The sequence below is a fragment of the Eublepharis macularius genome, chromosome 9 (assembly GCF_028583425.1).
Source record: "Eublepharis macularius isolate TG4126 chromosome 9, MPM_Emac_v1.0, whole genome shotgun sequence".
NCBI lineage: Eukaryota > Metazoa > Chordata > Lepidosauria > Squamata > Eublepharidae > Eublepharis > Eublepharis macularius.
The window spans coordinates 47,919,428-47,939,215 of record NC_072798.1 but is presented as its reverse complement, the minus strand read 5'-3'; the positions used below and the strand labels follow the sequence as shown (position 1 = coordinate 47,939,215).

The following is a 19,788-nucleotide window of genomic DNA, read 5'->3' as shown; positions in this document are numbered from 1 at the left end:
ATGATAGACATTAAGGGCTCGTTTATGTGATCTTGAGTTTAGCATACGTCAGTTGTGAATGCCCTCCCCCCACCCCCGAACAAAAGTTCCTACACCAAGAGAAACAGCGTGTCAAGGAGTAGGGCTGCCAACCTCCAGGTGCGTTCTGGAGCTCTCCCAAAATTATACCTGAGCTTCAAATTACATATACCAGTTCCTTTAGAGAAAGTTGCAGCTTCGGAAAGTGGACTCAACGGCATTATACCACGCGGAAGTCCCTCCCTCCTAATCCCGCCCTCCTCAGATTCCGCCCCCAAATCGCCAAGAAATTCTTAACAGGCGGTTAGCGACCCTAATGCATCCAGTATTTTCCACGCCACGAGGTTCTTACCGAATGCATAATATAAGCACGAGATACAAACCAAACTGAATTTCGCGCTTTCTTCCGCTGCACGTGCGTTCCTCCTCCCCCCGGTGTCGAGTCTTCCACGTTTCCCGGCATGCTTTCTGTCGCGCCATAGAGTCGTTCGGGCTGGAGCGCCGGTCCTGGCTCCGTCGGCTCGCGTGCCTGTGGCAGTCGCGGGAGTGACGGCGGGTGCTGCAACATGGCGGGCGTGGAGCGAGGAGGCAGCCCCGAGGCGGAGAACCAGCACCTGAATGGGGAGTTGCTTTTGGACCCCGACGAGAGGGAAGGCGCCGTAGGGCCTGGCGCCGACGAAGGGGCCAAGAAGAAGCGCAAGAAGAAGAAGAAGGGCAAGGGAGCCGCCGCGGGTACGGGCCGGGCGCGGGGAAGGGACGCAGCCGGGCATGGGGAGGAGGAGAGGCCGCGGGCGCTTGGCTGACAGCGGGGGAGGTGGGGAGCCGGGTGTTTGTAGACGAGGGGAAGAGGCCGCGGGGCCGGGGCTTAGCCCTGGCTGGCGTGAAACGGCATTCGTTGGTTATGAAGACTTCCTTCGGGAGCGTCAGGGTGGCCGGTTGCCGCGGTGGGTGAATGTTTTGGGGATCCGCAAAGTTCGGGATGGGAGCGGGAAGTGGCAGTCCTTGAGGCTGTTAAACTAGAATGTGGAGGTTTTATGGAACGTGTGGTTGTGTCGGGTTGGGGGAGGAATATTTTGCTGGCGTCTTCTTAGTTGGGGGGCTCGGAAAATAAAGCAATAACGCTTGGCTACCTAAGGGTAATTTTTGTGTGGGCGGAGAGGAGTATGCGCGAAATTTATCCAGAAGGAAGTTTCAGATGGGTGGCCGCATTGGTCTGCAGCGGAAAAGCAAGATTCTGGTCCAGTAGCGCCTTTAGAGACCGATGTCGTGGGAATCACTAGGTTTGTAAGGTTTTACTGAACTCGAATGTAGAAGGAAGACTTTCGTATATTTGGGGTTCGCCATTATGTGTAGTCATTATATAGGGTAGACGTTCTCAAAATGGGGCATGTGATTACTCTGTGAGGAGGGAAAGATCAGAGTGGTTAGGAGGAAATTATAACACTACATGCGTCTTTTTGTTAACCATTGTTTTCATCCAGCAGTACCTTACAGATTTCTAGAGTATGAACTTTCAAGAGTCAAAGCTCCCTTCTTTGATACATGTAGAAGTGGAAATATGTAGGGCTTCCGAAGAAGGGAGCTTTGACTCTCAAAAGCTCATACCCTAGAAATCTAGTTGGTCTTTAAGGTGCTGCTGAACCCAAATCTTGCTCTTCTACTGCAGATCAACAAGGTTACCCATTTGATACTATTTTCGTGATGGTGTAAGAATGTAAATGTCAGTTAAAAAGTAGAAGATGACTTATTATGTGAAGTGGGAAATAAGTTTGTATCAGATAAGCCTTCTATGTCTATACTGAACAAGAAAGAGATTAAGATTTATGAGTCTGATTGAAAAAATTTAATTATCTTATGGGTGCCCTCAGGAATTGAGAAGAAAAAGGTAGCTAAAAAAATTAAGAAAAGAAACATCGTAAAATATTAGGTGTACCTTGCGTTTTTGTTGGCAGTCTTTTGCACTAGCACATTACATTATGGAGTGTTGCTGTATCTGTTAGTGTGTGTGTTGGTACCATGATTTCTTGAACCACCTGCTTATTTTGCAAACAGGACAACAGGAAACCGAAAGAGAGTTGGATACAACACTTGATGAAGCTACAAAACAATTGGATAAACAGTCACTGGAAGAAAAGGAAAAAGATGAGGATGATGAAGGCAAGTAAACGTTACTTATTTCCCTATATTACAGGAATTTAGACAAAATTGTTTAATGCTGCAGAAGGTTTGTGTGGTTACTTAGAAAAGTTTGTCTTTGCTTTAATCAACAAACCATTTATTCAGGGTTGTTTGTCTTATTTCAAAAGCTAATTTGGATAGAAGCTCAAGAAGGATCAAAGTGATATTTTCTTTGTATGAAATTTAGCACCATACTTGAGAGATTCTCAGTTTTTTACTCACAGTGATCTTATATAATAAGTTTAGTTCTGAGAAATGGGGAGTGCTAAGGTCAGATAATAAGCTTTATGTCCGAAGTGGGAGCTTGGAACTCGATTTCTCTATGTCATTCTATCTGCTGCTGCACACTGCCTACATTATATATGGAATTTCTTATTTAGAAACAGTGTTGCCAACTCTAGGTTGGGAGATTCCTGGGGGTTTGGGGGTGGAGCCTAGGCAGAGTTTGGAGAGAGGGACTTCAGTGGGGTATAATGCATACAGTCCACCCTCCAAAGCAGCCATTTTCTGCCGAGAAATTTATGTAGTCTGAAGAACAATTGTAATTTTTGGAGATATACATGCTCCACTTTTAGGTTGGCAACCCAATGAGCTGGATAAAAAAAAATGTCCTTTTAATAGAGTCTTAATATTTGAAAATGAGTAGTTGAAACTTTTCGTACTGTGAGGTAAATAACTTCTCATTAAGCTTTTATGGAAGGGGTTAGGACATTTTTTTTTCTGTAGGCTGTTGGCAACCCTATTTAAGAATGGCAATAGAGAGTCAAATTAGTATTGCTCATAATTTATATCAATTAGGCTAATCCAGTTACTGAATCAGTTTTATTAGCATTTGTAATTCTGCAGCAGTTATTATCTAAAACACATTTAAAAGTTACAACTATTAATGTAAAAAAACTTCACAAACTGAATGCAAAGTGTGTTTGAATAATTCAGTTTTGCATAGTTGGTGGGCACAATGCAAAGGATTGCACTGAATTTCTTTGGGTGCCTAAATGTTTAAACAATAACATTTGGGATAGTTTCAAAGGTTGCTTTATTAAACAAAATGTATAGGTCGCTCTCTGGCAGTACAAAAGAATGGATACCATCCTACACCATGCAATAGAAATTGAACTCCATTGATTTCTGTGTGACATGCACATGTGTAGAAGGTTGTAACTTTTTACTACTATCAATGAACAACACTATGTGTGATTGGGTAGGTGGGCCTGAATTTTTTTTATGAGAGTCAGGATCTCAATAGCCTATACATAAAGGAGCTTTCTAAGTCAAAAAAAGGGGAGATGTATATTGTGTACTATTGCTGGATTCGTTTTTTGAGTAATTATCTGGACCTGGGGGGGGGATCTCAGCCCTTTGGAAATAAAGAATTGCTTCACAAGGTCAAACTAAAGGCCATAGTCCAGTGATCTAACTCTAAGATTGGCAGGGAGCAATTTCATGCTTAGTTAGTTACCATGAGTTTCATTGTTTGGCATACAGTATATTTCGGTAATCTCAGGAAACCACTGGTACTGCTTTAAAATATTTTTGCATTTTTTGAGTAAATCAGGGGTCTTTCCTTTGGTTCCCAATGTTATGAAACAGATTTATAGTCTAAGAATAATTACGTGGGAATAAATCCCTCATAGTCAAATGGAACTTTTATATTTTTTTTTAGTTAAATACAATAATACATAATCAGAACCAGTGTACAATGATAAGTTGTCAAATGGAAGTTGATTTCTATTGTGCCTTAATCAGAAATAGTGGATATGACTCTGGCAGAATTCTGGGATGTGCGCAGCAGTCTTGAAGGGCATGGCAGCCCAAATAGTTTGGCTTGTTAGTTGGCAAATTCACCAGCAGTACTGCAGAAAAAACTATAAGTGAATAGCAGGAGCTATAGAACTGAGGTTGCCAGGATCTGCAGTAGTTAGCTGGAAAATATTCCAGATTAATAGATGAATTAATCAAAATGCCAGAACTTTGATGTGGTATAAATGGTTAAAGCACAACCAAGGGCAAAAGAAAATATAGTTTTCACTCATTAAAATGATGATTTTCCAAAGAGTTGACTATTTAAAGAGCAAATATACCTTGTTTTAGAATATGCCAGGATAGACTGCAATATTTGTAATGTGTTTTTAATAATACGATGCAAAATTAGAATGTTTAATATTTGAATTGTGTACTATTTTTGTTACAAAAAACTAATTTTATTTAAAATACAGTGTTATCTTAGAAACCTGTACAACTAAAAATGTTTATAAGCATGATTGATCTAAAATTTTGAATCTTTAAACAATTTGTTGTGTGTAAGTCAAAACAGCCTCCTTTATCTTTGTCATTCTTTTTCTTCTTTTTCCTTCCTCAGAGGAACAAACATGGGCACTGGCATAGCTAGTACCTCATCTGTTCATAGATCTTCTTTCTGTTGCCCCAAATGAACTTGCCATCTGGGGGCCTTAATATTTTCAAGAAATAGGTGTTAAGAAAGGAAGAGAGAAGGCTAAAACAAGTAGTGGCAGTATTGAACAACATATGAATCACCTGTATAGAGCCTGCATTATATTAGAAGCCAGTAAATGTTGACTCACTAATTACATCTTGAATGTGATTTTCATCTAGCTTCATGTTAGAGTGGTGATTTCTAGTCCACACTACTTAAAATTTCTTGCAAGGAGAAAAATATTTTTGTTTCATTTTTACTGTTGGTCTCCTGGCATGCCCAAGTACTTGCTCTCAGTCCACCTAGACTTGGAAAGTGTTTATATATAACGAAAACTTATTTTTTAATATTTGTAAACCTGGTGGATGCAGTTTAATGTTCATAAGGTAATTATTGTGCAATTGCAGCCCAGTGAGGGACACTGCCTTTCAATTCTCCTGCTCTTGAGCTTTGATTTGCTTCTTATTCCCTTATTTGTGTTGTATGGACATGAAAAGATTCTTGAAACAGTAGAAGTAACCTGCTCGCAAGGATTACAGGGAAGATAGCTGTCCAGCCAGTCCAATCTGTCTGGCTTACTATGCTTTTGCACAGTGTGGCTGCAAGCAGTGAGAGGGGGAAGGAGGAACATGAGGCAAGTAAAGTTTGGGGACAAGTTCTGCAGTCGTTAGTAAGAAGCTTATTGTGGCTAGATCCAGCCGAATAGTCTTATACCTGGGCTGGTTTGACCACCTCAGTGAAATGCTTAGGGACCTTTTATGGAACAAGTTGTTATATGGCAACTTCAGTTTGCAATTTTATGTGCACAATGCTTCCTTCTATACATAGAACTGCAGAATCAAAATGCTTAAAATGGAACGTTTGAGGTACCTTGCTACTAAAAAGTCATCACAGCTCCTTATGTGGTGTTGCTTTGGAGCATTGCATATGTTACAGAAATAGTATATATGTATTTATACTATGAATCTAGCCCTGTGTAAAGTGTGAAAACAATTGGAGTTGGAATTACACATTGTATAAATGGAGTATACATGTGATTAAAAAATACTTTCACATTGAGGCCCATCACTCCCATGGTTTGTGAGAGTCAATCAGTTTGGTAGGATGTTTAAATGCACAGAGTGGTTTGCATCTGGTCTGAAAACTACAGTAAAAATAGGGATTAAACTACAATTGCAAAGATAATTTACAATGAAGATTCCCTTGGTGTGGACTTATACTGTGCCTGCTACTTTCCACAATGTGTAACGTTACTGAAAAGATGCCGCCAAATATGCACACACAGCAAACTGTTGAAGTCATAACTACTGTACAGAACCTCTGTGGCCTCAATTGAAATTGGTAGGATTTCTGAGGAAATTGGGGTTTAGACTTTTTTTAGTAAAAAGACGCTGTGGTGCCCAGTATACCCTAAACATAGTATTTTGCTGAATAAGTTGCAGTTTTAAGATCCATAGTAGCAACAGGCATATGGCTTAAAGCCTTATCCCATTGCTTTAGCAAAATTGGGTGCTCCAAATCGTTATTTCATTAATCTCTAAGGTTCTGTGTATCATTTTTATTAACCAGCCTCAAATATTTAGATAAAAATATTGTAGATTTCGCTTCCTGTAATGATTCAATAAGAATCTTCAGAACTGGGGTGATTCTGAAATGCTCAAAGCTGCTGGACCATATTTGGACAGCGACAAATGTTGCAATTGTACATATTGCCATTCAGCAGAAGGTGGCAATCATATTTAGATTTCAGTTGCAAAAATGGCACTGCTTCTTGCCTATTTCCAATGGGAAATGCAACTGAGGCTTTCCAGCAATCTGAGGGGCATTTTTAGACTGAATGTTACCAAATTTGCTGGGGACCTACTCCTAACTAGCCGCTCCGTGTGTGTCCGTCACGGGGAAAAACTGACTACCACTGCAGAAACGCATGCATCATGGCTTACCCAGGGTCCAGTCTCCTTGAAGCTGGGGGGAGATGGGAGGTGTCTTTAGAGAGCAGTTAGAAGTAGGTGCCCTGCAAATTTGGTTGATTTTGGATCTTGGGGAGCCATTTTATGGCCCCCCCAAAGAAGGTGCCCCCAGCCACCCCATTTGTTTCTATTGTGGGGAAAAACTGACTACCATTACAGAAACACACGGATCATGGCTTTGGTGGATTTGGGAGCCATTCCCCCCCCCCCCAAGAAGGTGCTCCTGTCACCTCCAATCTCCAATGGAGAAAGTTGGAGGAGCTATCTACGGGAGCAATCTAGGGGGCTGGGTGGCATTTTGCAAGCAAAGTCCACCCAATTTGTGGGGGACCTAGTCTTAACTGCCCTCTAAAGGTCTCCCCAAGTTTCAGGGAGTTAGACACTGGGAGGGGGGCATGGTCCATGTGTTATGGCCCCCCAAAGAAGGTGCCCCTATCCTCCTCCAATTTCCATTATTCCCTATGGGGAAAACTAGGGGAGCTAACCAACAAAACTATCTAGGGGAGCTAAACACGGGGCTGGGTGGCATTTTGCAAACAAAATTCACCCAGTTTGCAGGCGACCTAGTCCTAGCTGTCTTCTAAAGACCCTCCATTTCCCCCCACAATAGAAACTAATGGAGAGTGGCTGGTGAGCCTGCTCAAGGGGTTCTGGTTTTTTGCGGGAGAGGGCTTCATTTTGGTTCTGTTGGCCTGTCTGGTGTGGAGATTGTAATTGGGAGTGTGCCTGTAGCCATGATCTATGTATTTTTGGCAGTTGGAGCCAGTTTTTTCCTACAATAGAAAAATGGGGTGGCTGGGGGCCCCCTGAAGTCCAATCTTCATTAATCTTGGGAGGGGGAGGGTCTTTAGAAGACAGTCAGGGGTATGTCCACTGAAAATTTTGTAGCTTTCTTTTGCAAAGATCAGGTAGGATTTATACAAAGTTGGCAAGGATCTGATAAACTTAGATTGGTCGCCGATCTGATTGCATTAAATAGAGATCTGATCAAGTAGCTATTCTTTTACTTAATGCTGAAAAAGCATCTGACAAAACATATTGGAAATTTATTATCTCTACATTGACTACATTTAGTTTCCCTCATTAATTTTTTAGAGGGATTAGAATTTTCTATTCATCCTCTAGATCTAGGGTACAGACCAGTGGCATTTCTGCATCATTTCCTCTTGAAAGAACTAGGCAAGGTTGTCCTCTTTCTTCTCTAATTTATTTATTCTTGGATCTCTGGCTTGTGTTATTAGACAAAATAATAATATACATAGCTTTAAACATAATTATTTAGAATATAAAATTATTTTATATGCCAATGATCTTTTATTGTGTATTTCAGAACCTCAATCTTCCATTCCTGAATTAATGTGTTTTATTAATAATTTTGGTGATCTGTCTGGTTATTCAATTAATTGAACAAAATCAGAATTAATGCCATTGGGAGAAATTAAAGCATTTCTTTAAGAGTATGAAGAGCCCCGTGGTGCAGAGTGGTAAGCGGCAGAACTGCAGCCCAAGCTTTGCTCACAACCTGAGTTCGATCCTGGTGGAAGCTGGGTTCAAACAGCCGTCTCAAGGTTGACTCAGCCTTCCATCCTTCCAGGGTCGGTAAAATGAGTACCCAGTTTCCTGAGGGTAAAGTGTAGAGGACTGGGGAAGGCAATGGCAAACCACCCCGTAAAAAGTCTGCCAAGAAAACATCGTGATGCGATGTCCCCCCATGGTTCAGTAATGACTTGGTGTTTGCACCTTTACCTTTTACCTTTAAGAGTATATCTGGTTTGGGATCCTCAGGTACTACTTTGAGTGGTATGAGCCACTGTTTTGTGTGTAGAAAAGAGCAAGAGTCCAGTAGCACCTATAAGACTAACAAAAATTGTGGTAGAGTATGAGCTTCTGTGAGCCACAGCTCAATTCTTCAACTACATCTAGAATGTGAGTCCACCTGTCCTTAAATCTTGAAGAGTAGAGTGAGTGCAGAAACTCAATAGCAGACATGATTGAGTAAGATGGGGTATGCAGAGGGGTAGTGGGTGCGGAGAAATTAGCGTTGATAATGAGACAGGAAGCCAATGTCTCAATTCCGTCCAGATGGATGCATTGTCTTGAGCTTTGTTACGTTTTGTATGTGTACTCATAAGAGGTCGTTGAAAGGGCTTGTGATGAGGTGGCTTTTGTCAGGCTTCCCAGAGGCCACACAATGGTACTTCAGTATCAGCACTGCTCACATTTCAGGTACTGAATTTCCAGAAAAATATATTTGCAGAAGGTGGGCAGGACAGCATCTTCTCAGCACAGTTTGTTGTGATACAGTTGCTAAATATCAGTTAATAGTTTGAAGTGTCTGTCTCACCCAGTTAGCCTACTTCTGCAGGAAAGCCCTGTATAGACTGCAGTGTGATGCCATAACAACATGCAGTTTGGGTGAGACTGGTCAGACTGCCATGATGTGGCTTTAGCTGTAGCTTTTAGCCAACCCACTGGTCGTCCCTTTTATAACACTGGAATGCCTAGTTGTACTAGGACTGCTGCATTATTGTTTCTGTGCATTTTGTCTTCTGTAGATGGAGACGGTGAAGGTGATGGTGCAGCAGGGAAGAAGAAGAAGAAGAAGAAAAAGAAGAAAGGACGTAGGTGTTCGTTGCATTTGCATCATGTGGTCTTTATTTGTCTTTTTCCTACAAAATACATAAAAAGCAGTAAATGAAATAGCTGTATATTCCAGGTCAAACAATTGGTCCATCTAGTCCAGTATTAATTGGATTAGCAGTAGGAAGTGATTGTCTCATATCTTTCCCCACCTTGCCACTGAGATCTTTTTAAGAGGAAATGCTCAGCTAATCTTGGCAAATTATGCCGTCCCACTAACCTATGGTTCCTCTTCTGTTAACTGTTCAGCATTTTAAAGAGTCGGAAGAAATCCTTATAAAGTGTTTCCTCAGAACCATCCCATAAACAGTTGCCAAGTAGACTGCCTTGGGTAGAGAGTACCAGACAGGGACAAGAATGTACAAAATCTTAGCAGCTAGTGGGGTGTTTATATGTATTTGTTCTTCCAGTACAGATGGACTTATTGCAAGGATTTATAAACTCCTAGTAGCTGTGGGTTGGGTTAAACGGACTGTTCTGTACCTTGCTTGCTGTTCTTTACCATGTATTGTCAAGGTAGTTGACAATTTGGATGAAATTTTCTTACACGCGTCTTTCAACGTTTACATTCATGTACTTGTTAAATGCTTATGGTGGCAAGGATCACTGCATAATTCTCTCTCCTCCCCCACCAAACTGTTACACATTGCTAAAGGTTCTTCTCCAGCTGCTGTCCATTTGCTTTATTTAAAATATTTATATAGTGCTTTTCTGGCAGCACTCAAAGCAGTCTTCATTTACGCTGTAGTATATTTGTTCTAACATTTCTTTTTTTCTTAGGCTTTGTTGGGCTGACCTGTGCTAGTTTCTGAAGCACAGTAGAGACCATAAAAAGAAAATGGTTTGAGGGCTTTTTTAATTTCACAGTTTTAAATGGAAGTCTTAACCTCATTTACTCTTGTCCTACCCCTTAAAGATTTAACTTAGAGATGTGGGGAACAGACTGAAATCTGAAGGATTTTAGTGCATGAATACAAGCTGTTTTTATGTCAACATTTCAAATGAAGGCAACATAGAATTGGTGACTTTTCCAGTACTTTCTCTTGATAATAAGGTCTATCCCTGTAAATTAGGAGCTCTTGGCATATATGTAGATGGCTATGTTGTATGTAGAGGATAGGCCTTTTTGATAAGACTGACTCAGTGCAACTCTTCTTGGTGATCATAAAAGCCATTCTGAGAATTGGCTAGGTTATTAGAGGTTAATCTGGCATGCCTTCTGTTTTGGGTGTGAGCCAGGCAGGAGGGACAGCTTCTTTACTTTGCTCATATGTTAAAAGTGATAGAACTAGATCTTGCAGTATAAAAACTAAATTCTACATTTCACCTAACAGCTAAAGTCCAGACAGATCCTCCATCTATTCCAATATGTGATTTGTTTCCCAATGCGGTATTTCCAAAAGGTGAAGAGTGTGAATATCCACCAACACAAGATGGGTATGTATCCTGTTTGAAGTTTTAAAATGCCCGGGGCAACAAGCTTGACGGTGTAGCTTCATAGAGATACTGCAATATACTGGGGTGTTTAAGGTGTGGTTGGTGATTGTCACAGGTGCCACAAACTTTGGTTAATCTATCAAACACAAGTAACAAATCCTGGTTTGTGTATAAACCTTTGTTTGCTTTTTGCCTCTCTTCTAGCAGGGAGGGCATTCTTCTTATATTGTCATTTCTTTGGTTAAATGGCTGAGAAGGGAACCCTACTCAAACTGTGGTTTGTGAGTTTAGGCATAGCAACATGCCTATTAGTACACACGGAGGTTAACAAAGCAACTACAAATTCTAATGAAGCCCTTGTTTGCCAATCAATGTTTAGATGTCACAAATAAACAATATTTTATCAAGCCACAGTTCAGAAACTGCAGTTTATCATGATATCTGAATACAGAAAATTGAATTTTTGCAGGATCAGCTAACTGGTTATTCTAGAAAAAAAATATTAAGAACTGTTTCCCAGACTGGCATTTCCCCCCACTCCCCCCCACCCAATATAATAGCTTGCTTTTTATGTTTTGCCATTTTTCTTTCCTTTAATATAAAAAGCCTTGGAGAATAGTTTTTTTCTTAAATTCAGTGCATTCATGGGCATTTTTATTTGCATATCTCTGTATGTGTCTATTTTGCTTATGCCAGTGTCCTTGGGAAGAATGAACCTATGCTTAATGATCATCATCTTAGCATACTATTTAGTACTTGATAATTTTTCTTGAGTACAGGCTAGATAAGGATTTTGGGGGCAGTTTTTAAGTGCCTAAGTGGGTTTGCCAGCAAAATATACTTGAGTGTTGGTAGGCCTGTACTGGTATTTTGCTTGCAAAAGCCAACTCATCATGATGAGTATGTGTGACACTATTCAAGTGTGTTCTATTTGAAGTCTTGAAGACAAAGCTTTTCTTCAGTGCCTTCATTTCAGATGCTTCGTCTGTTTTTCGCAAGCTCTTGGACACGCTAGGATCTCTTCTTTGTGACTCTTGTGCCCTGGGCTTATGTACTGGAACTTGTCTTTGCGGAACTTGTGAAAGTTACCTTGGGAGTTTAAAAAGCAGTTTGGAGATTATATGATGGCACTTTAAGAGTAAATTAACAGCAAGCATTGATAATGCTCAAGAACCTTCTTGACCATTATTGGCTAAATAAAGGTGAAGAACTTAAGTAACTGTGTGTAATTTGTAAGGATATTTCTGATGATTGAAAAATATCTTAAAACATTTTTTCTGGTACATGGAAGCTTACTTGATGCTTGCTTGCTTTTCAGTCATCTAAATTCTGATTGCTTGCTGTGGTAAGACTGACTGACTTTGCTTATATATTAAAGGCGAACCGCTGCTTGGAGAACGACAAGTGATGAAAAAAGGGCACTAGATCAAGCAAGTGAAGAAATCTGGAATGATTTCAGAGAGGCTGCTGAAGCACACAGACAAGTGAGGAAATACGTAAGGAGTTGGATCAAACCTGGAATGACAATGATAGAAATATGGTGAGAATGAACTGCTTTATTGAAGGAAAATATGCTGCAAAGGTTTTTAGTATTTTTTCAAGAGTTAAATTTTAACAGTAGTGATTGAATGTGAATATTGAATTGTTTTTCATGACTCCCACTTGCTTTCATTTATTTTATTAGAATCAACTTTTGTAAAATCCGTTCAGTTTCTGTTAGACTTTGGAAGTTAGCTTATTATGAAACTCTCCTTCCACCTGTTCTTGCTTTTTTGGCCAGGCATGCGCCTCTTTGGTAACTCAGACATTTGAGAGTTCAGCAAGCCTTCATTCTTACTCAAACATTTCTGAACAAATATATTGAAGGAGTTACTAAGCAAGTATTTCCTTGTTAACATTAGCCACATGCTTGAAAATTGAAATAACAGTGTGAGCAGTTAGGAGACATTGGTTCGCAATATATGCCAGAGGATTGTCTTTCAACTGTTGTGATTGATTATTAGGAGTGTTTCTCAAGCTGTTCTCTGCTTCGTTATCAAACATCCTCCTGGTGATTGTCCATGTCAGGCATCAGAGCTAATGACGAACTGGCAATAAGGGACTCCCCCAGAACCAAAAATCTATTTGAAGTACATGGTTATTATTTACAATCTTCAGTGAGTTGAGCAGCTCATTGATTTTAAGGTGTTTAGGAGTCTTGCGTATCTGGCCTCGACCTGCAGTGTTTTTTAGATCTTGTTACTATGGTTAAGTGGATGATAAACTATGGTGCCTCAGAAATAAACTACCAGATTTAAGGAAAGAAGCCCTTATTAAAATAATCTCTATCCTTCAAGTAAAACAATCATGAATTGCAAATAAACTAAAACTAAATAAAAACAAAACATCAGGAGCAGTACCAACAACCACTGCTAGCTTGATGCCATCTTGCTGCAAACGTTCGTTGAATGTGCGATTTCAGTAGACCAGTGTGTCCTCTGCCAGTCCTTGTGGCCATTGGATGTTATTGTAGATTTAGCAGAGGTTATATTGTTTGAACATAGCTAGGTCTTCTATTTTAAAAAAGAATCCATTCTATATTTATATTGTTTCATTTTCATAACTGCTTGTATAGGTCACAAAACTGGGAGGCAAGTATTTGCTCGTTGCTTAACAAGGTAGAGGATTTCCTAAGTACTTTTGTGATCAAGGCAGCAAATAATAGTAAGAATATTGGCCTGGACCCTATAAAATGAGTGGACTGGTGATCGCACACTGCACTTTAGCAGCTAAGACCTTCAAAAAGCTGCTGGTTAAGGTGGCAGAACGTGTATGGACAAAAAGCCAAGTGGCCTGAGAGTAGAGCTAAACAAGCAAGCACCACTGTTGTGCCATGGAATTTCTTGTCCAGCAGAAGCACTGCTGATAGACGGTGTGTGATTATGCCCATTTCTGTCTTTCCATTGCAGCACCATTACTGTGTGGATTTTTACCCAGGCAGGTTCTGCAGCTGAATTGTTCTCAGAGCTATTGGAAAAGTGGGTTGGGAGGTATCTACATTGCAGCCATCTTTGCATTTGGATCCAGACCATTGTCTATACCCTGCATAGCAAAATAAAAAAATGAAATTGGTTTGTACAATGTTGTCACCAAAGTTCATTCTTTACTTTTTCTAGTGAAAAATTAGAAGATTGTTCCCGGAAGTTGATCAAGGAGAATGGCCTAAATGCTGGGCTTGCATTTCCCACAGGGTGTTCTCTCAATAACTGTGCAGCCCACTACACTCCCAATGCTGGAGATCCAACTGTATTGCAGTATGACGATATCTGCAAGATAGATTTTGGAACACATGTCAGTGGTGAGTGTTTTCTTGCCTGTTATACAGTTGGGCAACTTGGTTGAAGGCTATTTATCTAACTTCTGTCTTATTTCAGGTCGAATCATTGACTGTGCTTTTACTGTCACATTCAATCCAAAATATGACAGACTCTTACAAGCTGTAAAAGATGCAACTAATACTGGAATAAAGGTATACTCCTCAGGGAAACTGTAATTTAGTTATTATTTACATACCTTCTGAGAAATAAAATTTTTCCCTTTCAATTCAACCTGTCCTGTCGTATGTGTAATACAGTGCGCTGGAATAGATGTTCGTCTTTGTGATGTTGGTGAGGCTATCCAAGAAGTCATGGAATCTTACGAAGTTGAAATTGATGGCAAAACATATCAAGGTGAGTTTCCTACTTCATCTGGTACATGTGACTAACCTAAAAATGTTTGTTCATAATGTATTTTAATTGTGATACCACTGTTTATGACTGCCAGATTTCAGTCCAGTAGCACCTTAAAGATCAACAAGATTACCAGAATATAAGCTTTTGAGAGTCAAAGCTCCTGTTATCAGATACAAGTTGGAATGGAGATCCCTAAGGCCTTATTTCTAGTCAGAAAATAGGAGGAGTGTTATGAAGAAGGAAGTCAGGATGCGATGGTATCTTTGTTATTTAAATATTATGTAGATACATTAATTTTATATTTTTTTGCATTATTTTATGTTACAGTGAAACCTATTCGCAACCTCAATGGACATTCTATTGGACCATATAGGATACATGCAGGCAAAACAGTGCCCATTGTGAAGGGAGGAGAAGCAACAAGGATGGAAGTAAGGAAATTATTCTTAATGAATCATCTGGTGTGTTCAATCATTAGTGGGTTTTGCGTTCAATGGAGTAATTAATGCAATGGAGTAATGAACTTCAAAGTAATGATACATGGGATTATGTGTTAGTGTAAAAAATTTGAACACACTTTAAATGGAAACAAAACTTTCATTTTTTTAAAAAATTGCATTGGCTTAAACTATCTTCTGTATAATACTTACCCCCTTCCCCCATCCTGCACAGATTCTGACTTTACATTTCATTGAAATCAGTGGTGTATGAATTTTGAGTATAAGTTCATCAGGAGAAATTATTTTTTAAAAGGAGCTATGTATTAATAAATGATTTTTGATGCAAAAGAAAAGCAGGTAAAGCCTTCAAATAGGGAAAAATAAGAGAAAGCCATTCCAATAGTTGAAGTATTAATACATTAAGATTGTTGTGACAAGCCAACAAAAGAATGTATGTATAAAATTTATATATGAGACTCAAGTGCTTTACCTGAGTTTAAAAATAAATACAAAGAGAATCTCGTAACACATTATGTAATACATGGCTCTTCAGAAATAACCCACTACACATAGAATTCATCCCGTTTATTCTGAAACTTTGGTTTTGTGTGATATTACCTGTGGTAAACAAATGGTTCATGATGTCACTGCCCCACTTTCTAATGTTTTCCTAGTGTAGAAAATCATTTTAGTTATCAGACATGAGCCACTGGCTCATAAAATGCAAGATCACCCTGGCAAAGCTTGGGAATCTGGTGCAGAGGAACTGACTGTTCACTAATATTTTACATATGTCCTAGTTGTATCTACTGTTAAGCCATAGCTAATTTATGGCAATCCTGTAGGGTTTTCAAGTCATGTTCAGAGATGGTTTTCCGTTGCCTGTCTCTGTGTAACAACCCTGGCCTTTGCTGGTTGTCTCCCATCCAAGTACTAACCAGGGCTAACCCTGCTTAAGCTTCCAAGATCGGGCTATCCAAGTAAAAGCTATATTTACAGTTGTGAGAAATTCCAAGAGGTGAGGCAAAGTTGGTCTGTAGCAAAGTTTTAAGTCATCTGCCACAAAACCAACCATGCTTATTGTGGCATGATGTTAATGGGTTTTCAGATGCAAATAATATTTGAGAGTGTTCCTAATTATGTTTATCGTTTTTACTTTAGGAGGGAGAAGTGTATGCTATAGAAACATTTGGTAGCACAGGAAAAGGGGTTGTTCATGATGATATGGAATGTTCTCATTATATGAAGAACTTTGATGTTGGACATGTGCCAATAAGGTTAGTCTTTCTTTTACTACATATTTGACTAAGATTTAAAAAGAACCGTAAATATTGAACATAAAACAGCCAGTATCCTAACACTTATGCAATTCAGGATCTGGCTTTATGCCAGATCATGGAATAGAATCCCAGATTGGATCTGGGGAACCAAACTTGATTGGGCCCAGATCATTTGGCTGCAGGCAGCGGTGCAAACAGAGACAAGCTCCACACTGTGGCTGAACAGTGGGGCAAGGATCACAGGGAAGGAGGTAGCAGGCAGAATGGATTTCCATCCCATTCTGCCTTTCCACTCCTGCCCGAGCTCCAAGAGCCCTTTAAGCAACCACCAGCTTTCTTTTAAATGTCACAGCTTTTGCCTGCCTCAGCCTTTCCCCCTTGCTTCCGTTTGGGATTCTCTTACATTGGGGTTCTTTGGACACTCGTTCCCCTCTTTCACTTTTGTTCTTCTTGGGTTTGCATGCGAGTGGGGCTTGTGTTTGGGACTGGCTTTTGGCCAGGAGTTGCCTTTGCTTAAGATTTCCCTTTGCCTGGAAAACGTTGGAAATGTTTCCCCCACAGGAAAAAATGGAGTCGCTGGGGACAGCTTGTTCAGGGATATATAGAACTGGACTCCAGGGTTCAGTCTTCCTGAAACTTAATAGACAGGAAGGACTAGTTTCCCTGCAAATGTGGTGGAATGTACTTGAAAAATGATCCCCCACCCCACTGGATAGTTTTACCCATTATTCCTTATAGGATTCTCTGATACCGAATTTTTTGGGTATTCCTGAAACCCAGATCATCAGGAATTTGGGGGGCTGCATGCCCCTGCCTAACACTCATATACAGTATGCCTTTGTCAGTTAGAAAATTTTGTGTAGTTCTGGTTGCCTCACCTCAAATTGGTTATCAGAGCTTCAGCAGAGCACAGTGATCAGCAACTAAAATGATTACAGAGTTTAATTCTCCTACAAGGTTAACACTTTTGGAACTTGAGAAGAAAAGAGGTTAGGTCTTTCAGTATCTATTAGCTATATAGCTAAACAGAACCTCCACATTCATAAATAGTATACCTCAATAGTAAGTTTCTTGGAGTGGCAGTGTTGCATTCATGCTCAGTTTATGGGCTTCCTCCAAAGCATGAGTGACCACTGTGTGAAATGAGATGTCCTAGTTGGGCTGATCATATGTTTAAGTAGATCATATTTGTACAAAATACTTTAGGTGTAATTGTAAACAAAACCCCATACACACCCTGAGGCTACTTACTCCATTTGAATTAACAATTTATTTACTTCATTTATTTACTTCACTCTGCCTTTCTTCCTAGCGGAGACCCAACATTTATCCTCACAACAACCTGTGAAGTATGTTAGACTGAGTCTGTGTGAATTGTCCAAGGTCACTGACCAAGTTCTCATGATAGAGTTGGGTTTCAAACTTAGGTCATACATTCTAACAACTATACCACACTTGCTGTCCATAATTATATTATCGTGGATGCTCTCATATAAGAGCTTTATGTTACTGGAATTTCAAAATAAGCTTAGCCCAAGTCAAATGTCATCTTGTGAATCCTATTTTGTAAATCCTCATATTTGATACTTATACCTTGCTTTTCTCCCCAGTGAGGGGACTCAAAAGCAACTTGCATCATCCTCTCCCTTCCTGCATTTTATCTTCACAACAATCACCCTGTGAGGTGGGCTAAGTTAAGAGAGTGATTGGCTCAAGATCAGCCAGAGATCTGCATGGCAGAAGTAGGCATTTGAAATTAGACCTCCCTTTCACCAGTGTGTGTGTGTGTAGCCCAGATTAATTGTGCTGGGCTGCTTTTCCAGGAAGAAAGCCCTTATCATTGGGGAGGAGCATGATACAGTCAGTGATTGAAGCCACCTGTAGCTGGCAGAGGATAGCATGGAGGACTGAACATCTGGATCAGCAATCCCATTATTCTCTCAACTGAGTTATAGCAAGTCCCAACAGATGCTGTGGTATTTAAAGGTTTCATTATGTAAAACAGCAGAAAAAATAAAACTGCTTTTCAGTGACTGCTTTTAATTAAGTATAATAAATTTGAATTGTAAGCCACTTTAGTAGGCAATCAACCTTAAAAGGGAGGCATAAATCAAGTGTTTTTTTTAGAAGCCAGAAGTATTGGTAGTACATCTTAATCTCGTATTCAGGATCTTTTAAAATATTAAAAGTGCTTTCTTGAAAAGTTTCTCCAGTTTCTGGTTGTGCATTACCATTTAGAGAACATTATCTTTAAAATTCAGTTGATCCTTAAGATAATACAGAAGAAATGGAGTTTTAGTATTCTGAAGCTCTTTAGTTTTATTTGGAAATATTGACTATATAATGTAAGGAAAATGGCTTGTTCTTTCTTAAAGGCTGACAGTTTCAGAAGCAATTTTTTTTGCCTCAGCCTTTCTTCCTGCTAATTCAATGTATTCTTTGTTCTAGGCTTCCAAGAGCAAAACACTTGCTGAATGTTATCAATGAAAATTTTGGCACTCTTGCCTTCTGCCGCAGATGGCTGGATCGTCTGGGAGAAAGTAAATACTTAATGGCTCTGAAGAACCTGTGTGACTTGGGTATAGTGGATCCATACCCTCCATTATGTGATATTAAAGGCTCATACACAGCACAGTTTGAGCATACCATATTATTACGCCCAACATGCAAAGAAGTTGTCAGCAGAGGAGATGACTATTAAAGTTTCAAGGCCATTACATCACCTAGGTACTCTAGGCTCTGTTGGAACACATTATGCCAGAATAAATTTGCAGTCTTTTAACAGCGGACCCAATGTGATCTTTTCATGTTTGGAAAGAAAGGAATTTAATCAAATGTAACTAACCAAGGAAAAACAGCTTTTTGGGCCTCTAGAATATTTCAGAAGTTACTTCTATTTTTTTCTTTTCTGAGAAATATGCTATAAAATGCAAATTTTAGTTTGGAATGAGTTATACATATTATTTGGAATATGTTTGAGAGAAGGCTTTTCAAATATTTATATTACCATATTCCTACTTGAATGCTTTGAATGACTACATCTGATTTCTGCAACTAAGTCGTCTCTGGTATTGCCTTTTAAACTTCCTGAACTCCATTTTGTAAAAAAAAATAAATAAATACAGATTTTCAGATCAAAAACCAAACATGCTTTTAAATATCTGTTAAAACCCTAGGCAGCAATGCACCAGAAAACGTCCTATTAAATGGTTTTGGAAATGTTTTTTGTATCTACTATCACTAGAAGCTAACACAAGGACTGGTCATACTTCTGCCATTTTGTTTTGCTATGATTCATGCAGTTATCACCTCTCTGAAAGTTACTTCTGGCCTAGACTACATAAGCGGATCCTTATAAGCTGTTACACAAATAGATTCTTTAAGTAGCAGGGGGGAAGAGATGGTTAATGCACTAGCAGATACCACAAACTTAAAACATTAAGTCAGTGTAACAGCAAATGGTGTATTTTATCAAAGCTTTGTGGATATTTATTCAATATGTTCAGCAATGACTTTAATTAGTACCCTTTGGTAATAAGAGCTTGATAATTTCAGTTCTGTACCCACCTAGTGTCAGTAAAGTTGAAACTTAAAATAGCTGGGAGAGGTATAGAAGTTTTGCAATACAAACAAAAGAGCAGAAAACATGTCTTAACAGTAACCTGTATTAAATTTTTA

The 19,788-nt window shown here is 39.5% G+C and overlaps 1 protein-coding gene across 1 annotated transcript; it reads left to right on the top strand.

The window, feature by feature from the left end:
• Positions 1-545: 545 nt before the first annotated feature.
• METAP2 (methionyl aminopeptidase 2) lies at positions 546-18,927 on the top strand. Its single transcript, XM_054988066.1, has 11 exons — positions 546-750; positions 2,071-2,175; positions 9,156-9,221; positions 10,575-10,677; positions 12,056-12,217; positions 13,833-14,014; positions 14,091-14,185; positions 14,291-14,387; positions 14,718-14,821; positions 15,992-16,107; positions 18,559-18,927. Exons 1-11 carry the CDS (start codon positions 585-587, stop codon positions 18,809-18,811), a joined length of 1,449 nt encoding a protein of 482 aa, XP_054844041.1. The 5' UTR covers positions 546-584; the 3' UTR covers positions 18,812-18,927.
• Positions 18,928-19,788: the final 861 nt, after the last annotated feature.

Excerpts from the sequence above, each read along its gene's own strand:
- METAP2 (XM_054988066.1), top strand. The coding sequence starts at position 585 with ATGGCGGGCGTGGAGCGAGGAGGCAGCCCCGAGGCGGAGAACCAGCAC. Across the intron at positions 12,218-13,832 it reads ATGACAATGATAGAAATATG|TGAAAAATTAGAAGATTGTT; the intron begins GTGAGAATGAAC and ends TACTTTTTCTAG. Across the intron at positions 14,186-14,290 it reads CAACTAATACTGGAATAAAG|TGCGCTGGAATAGATGTTCG; the intron begins GTATACTCCTCA and ends TGTGTAATACAG.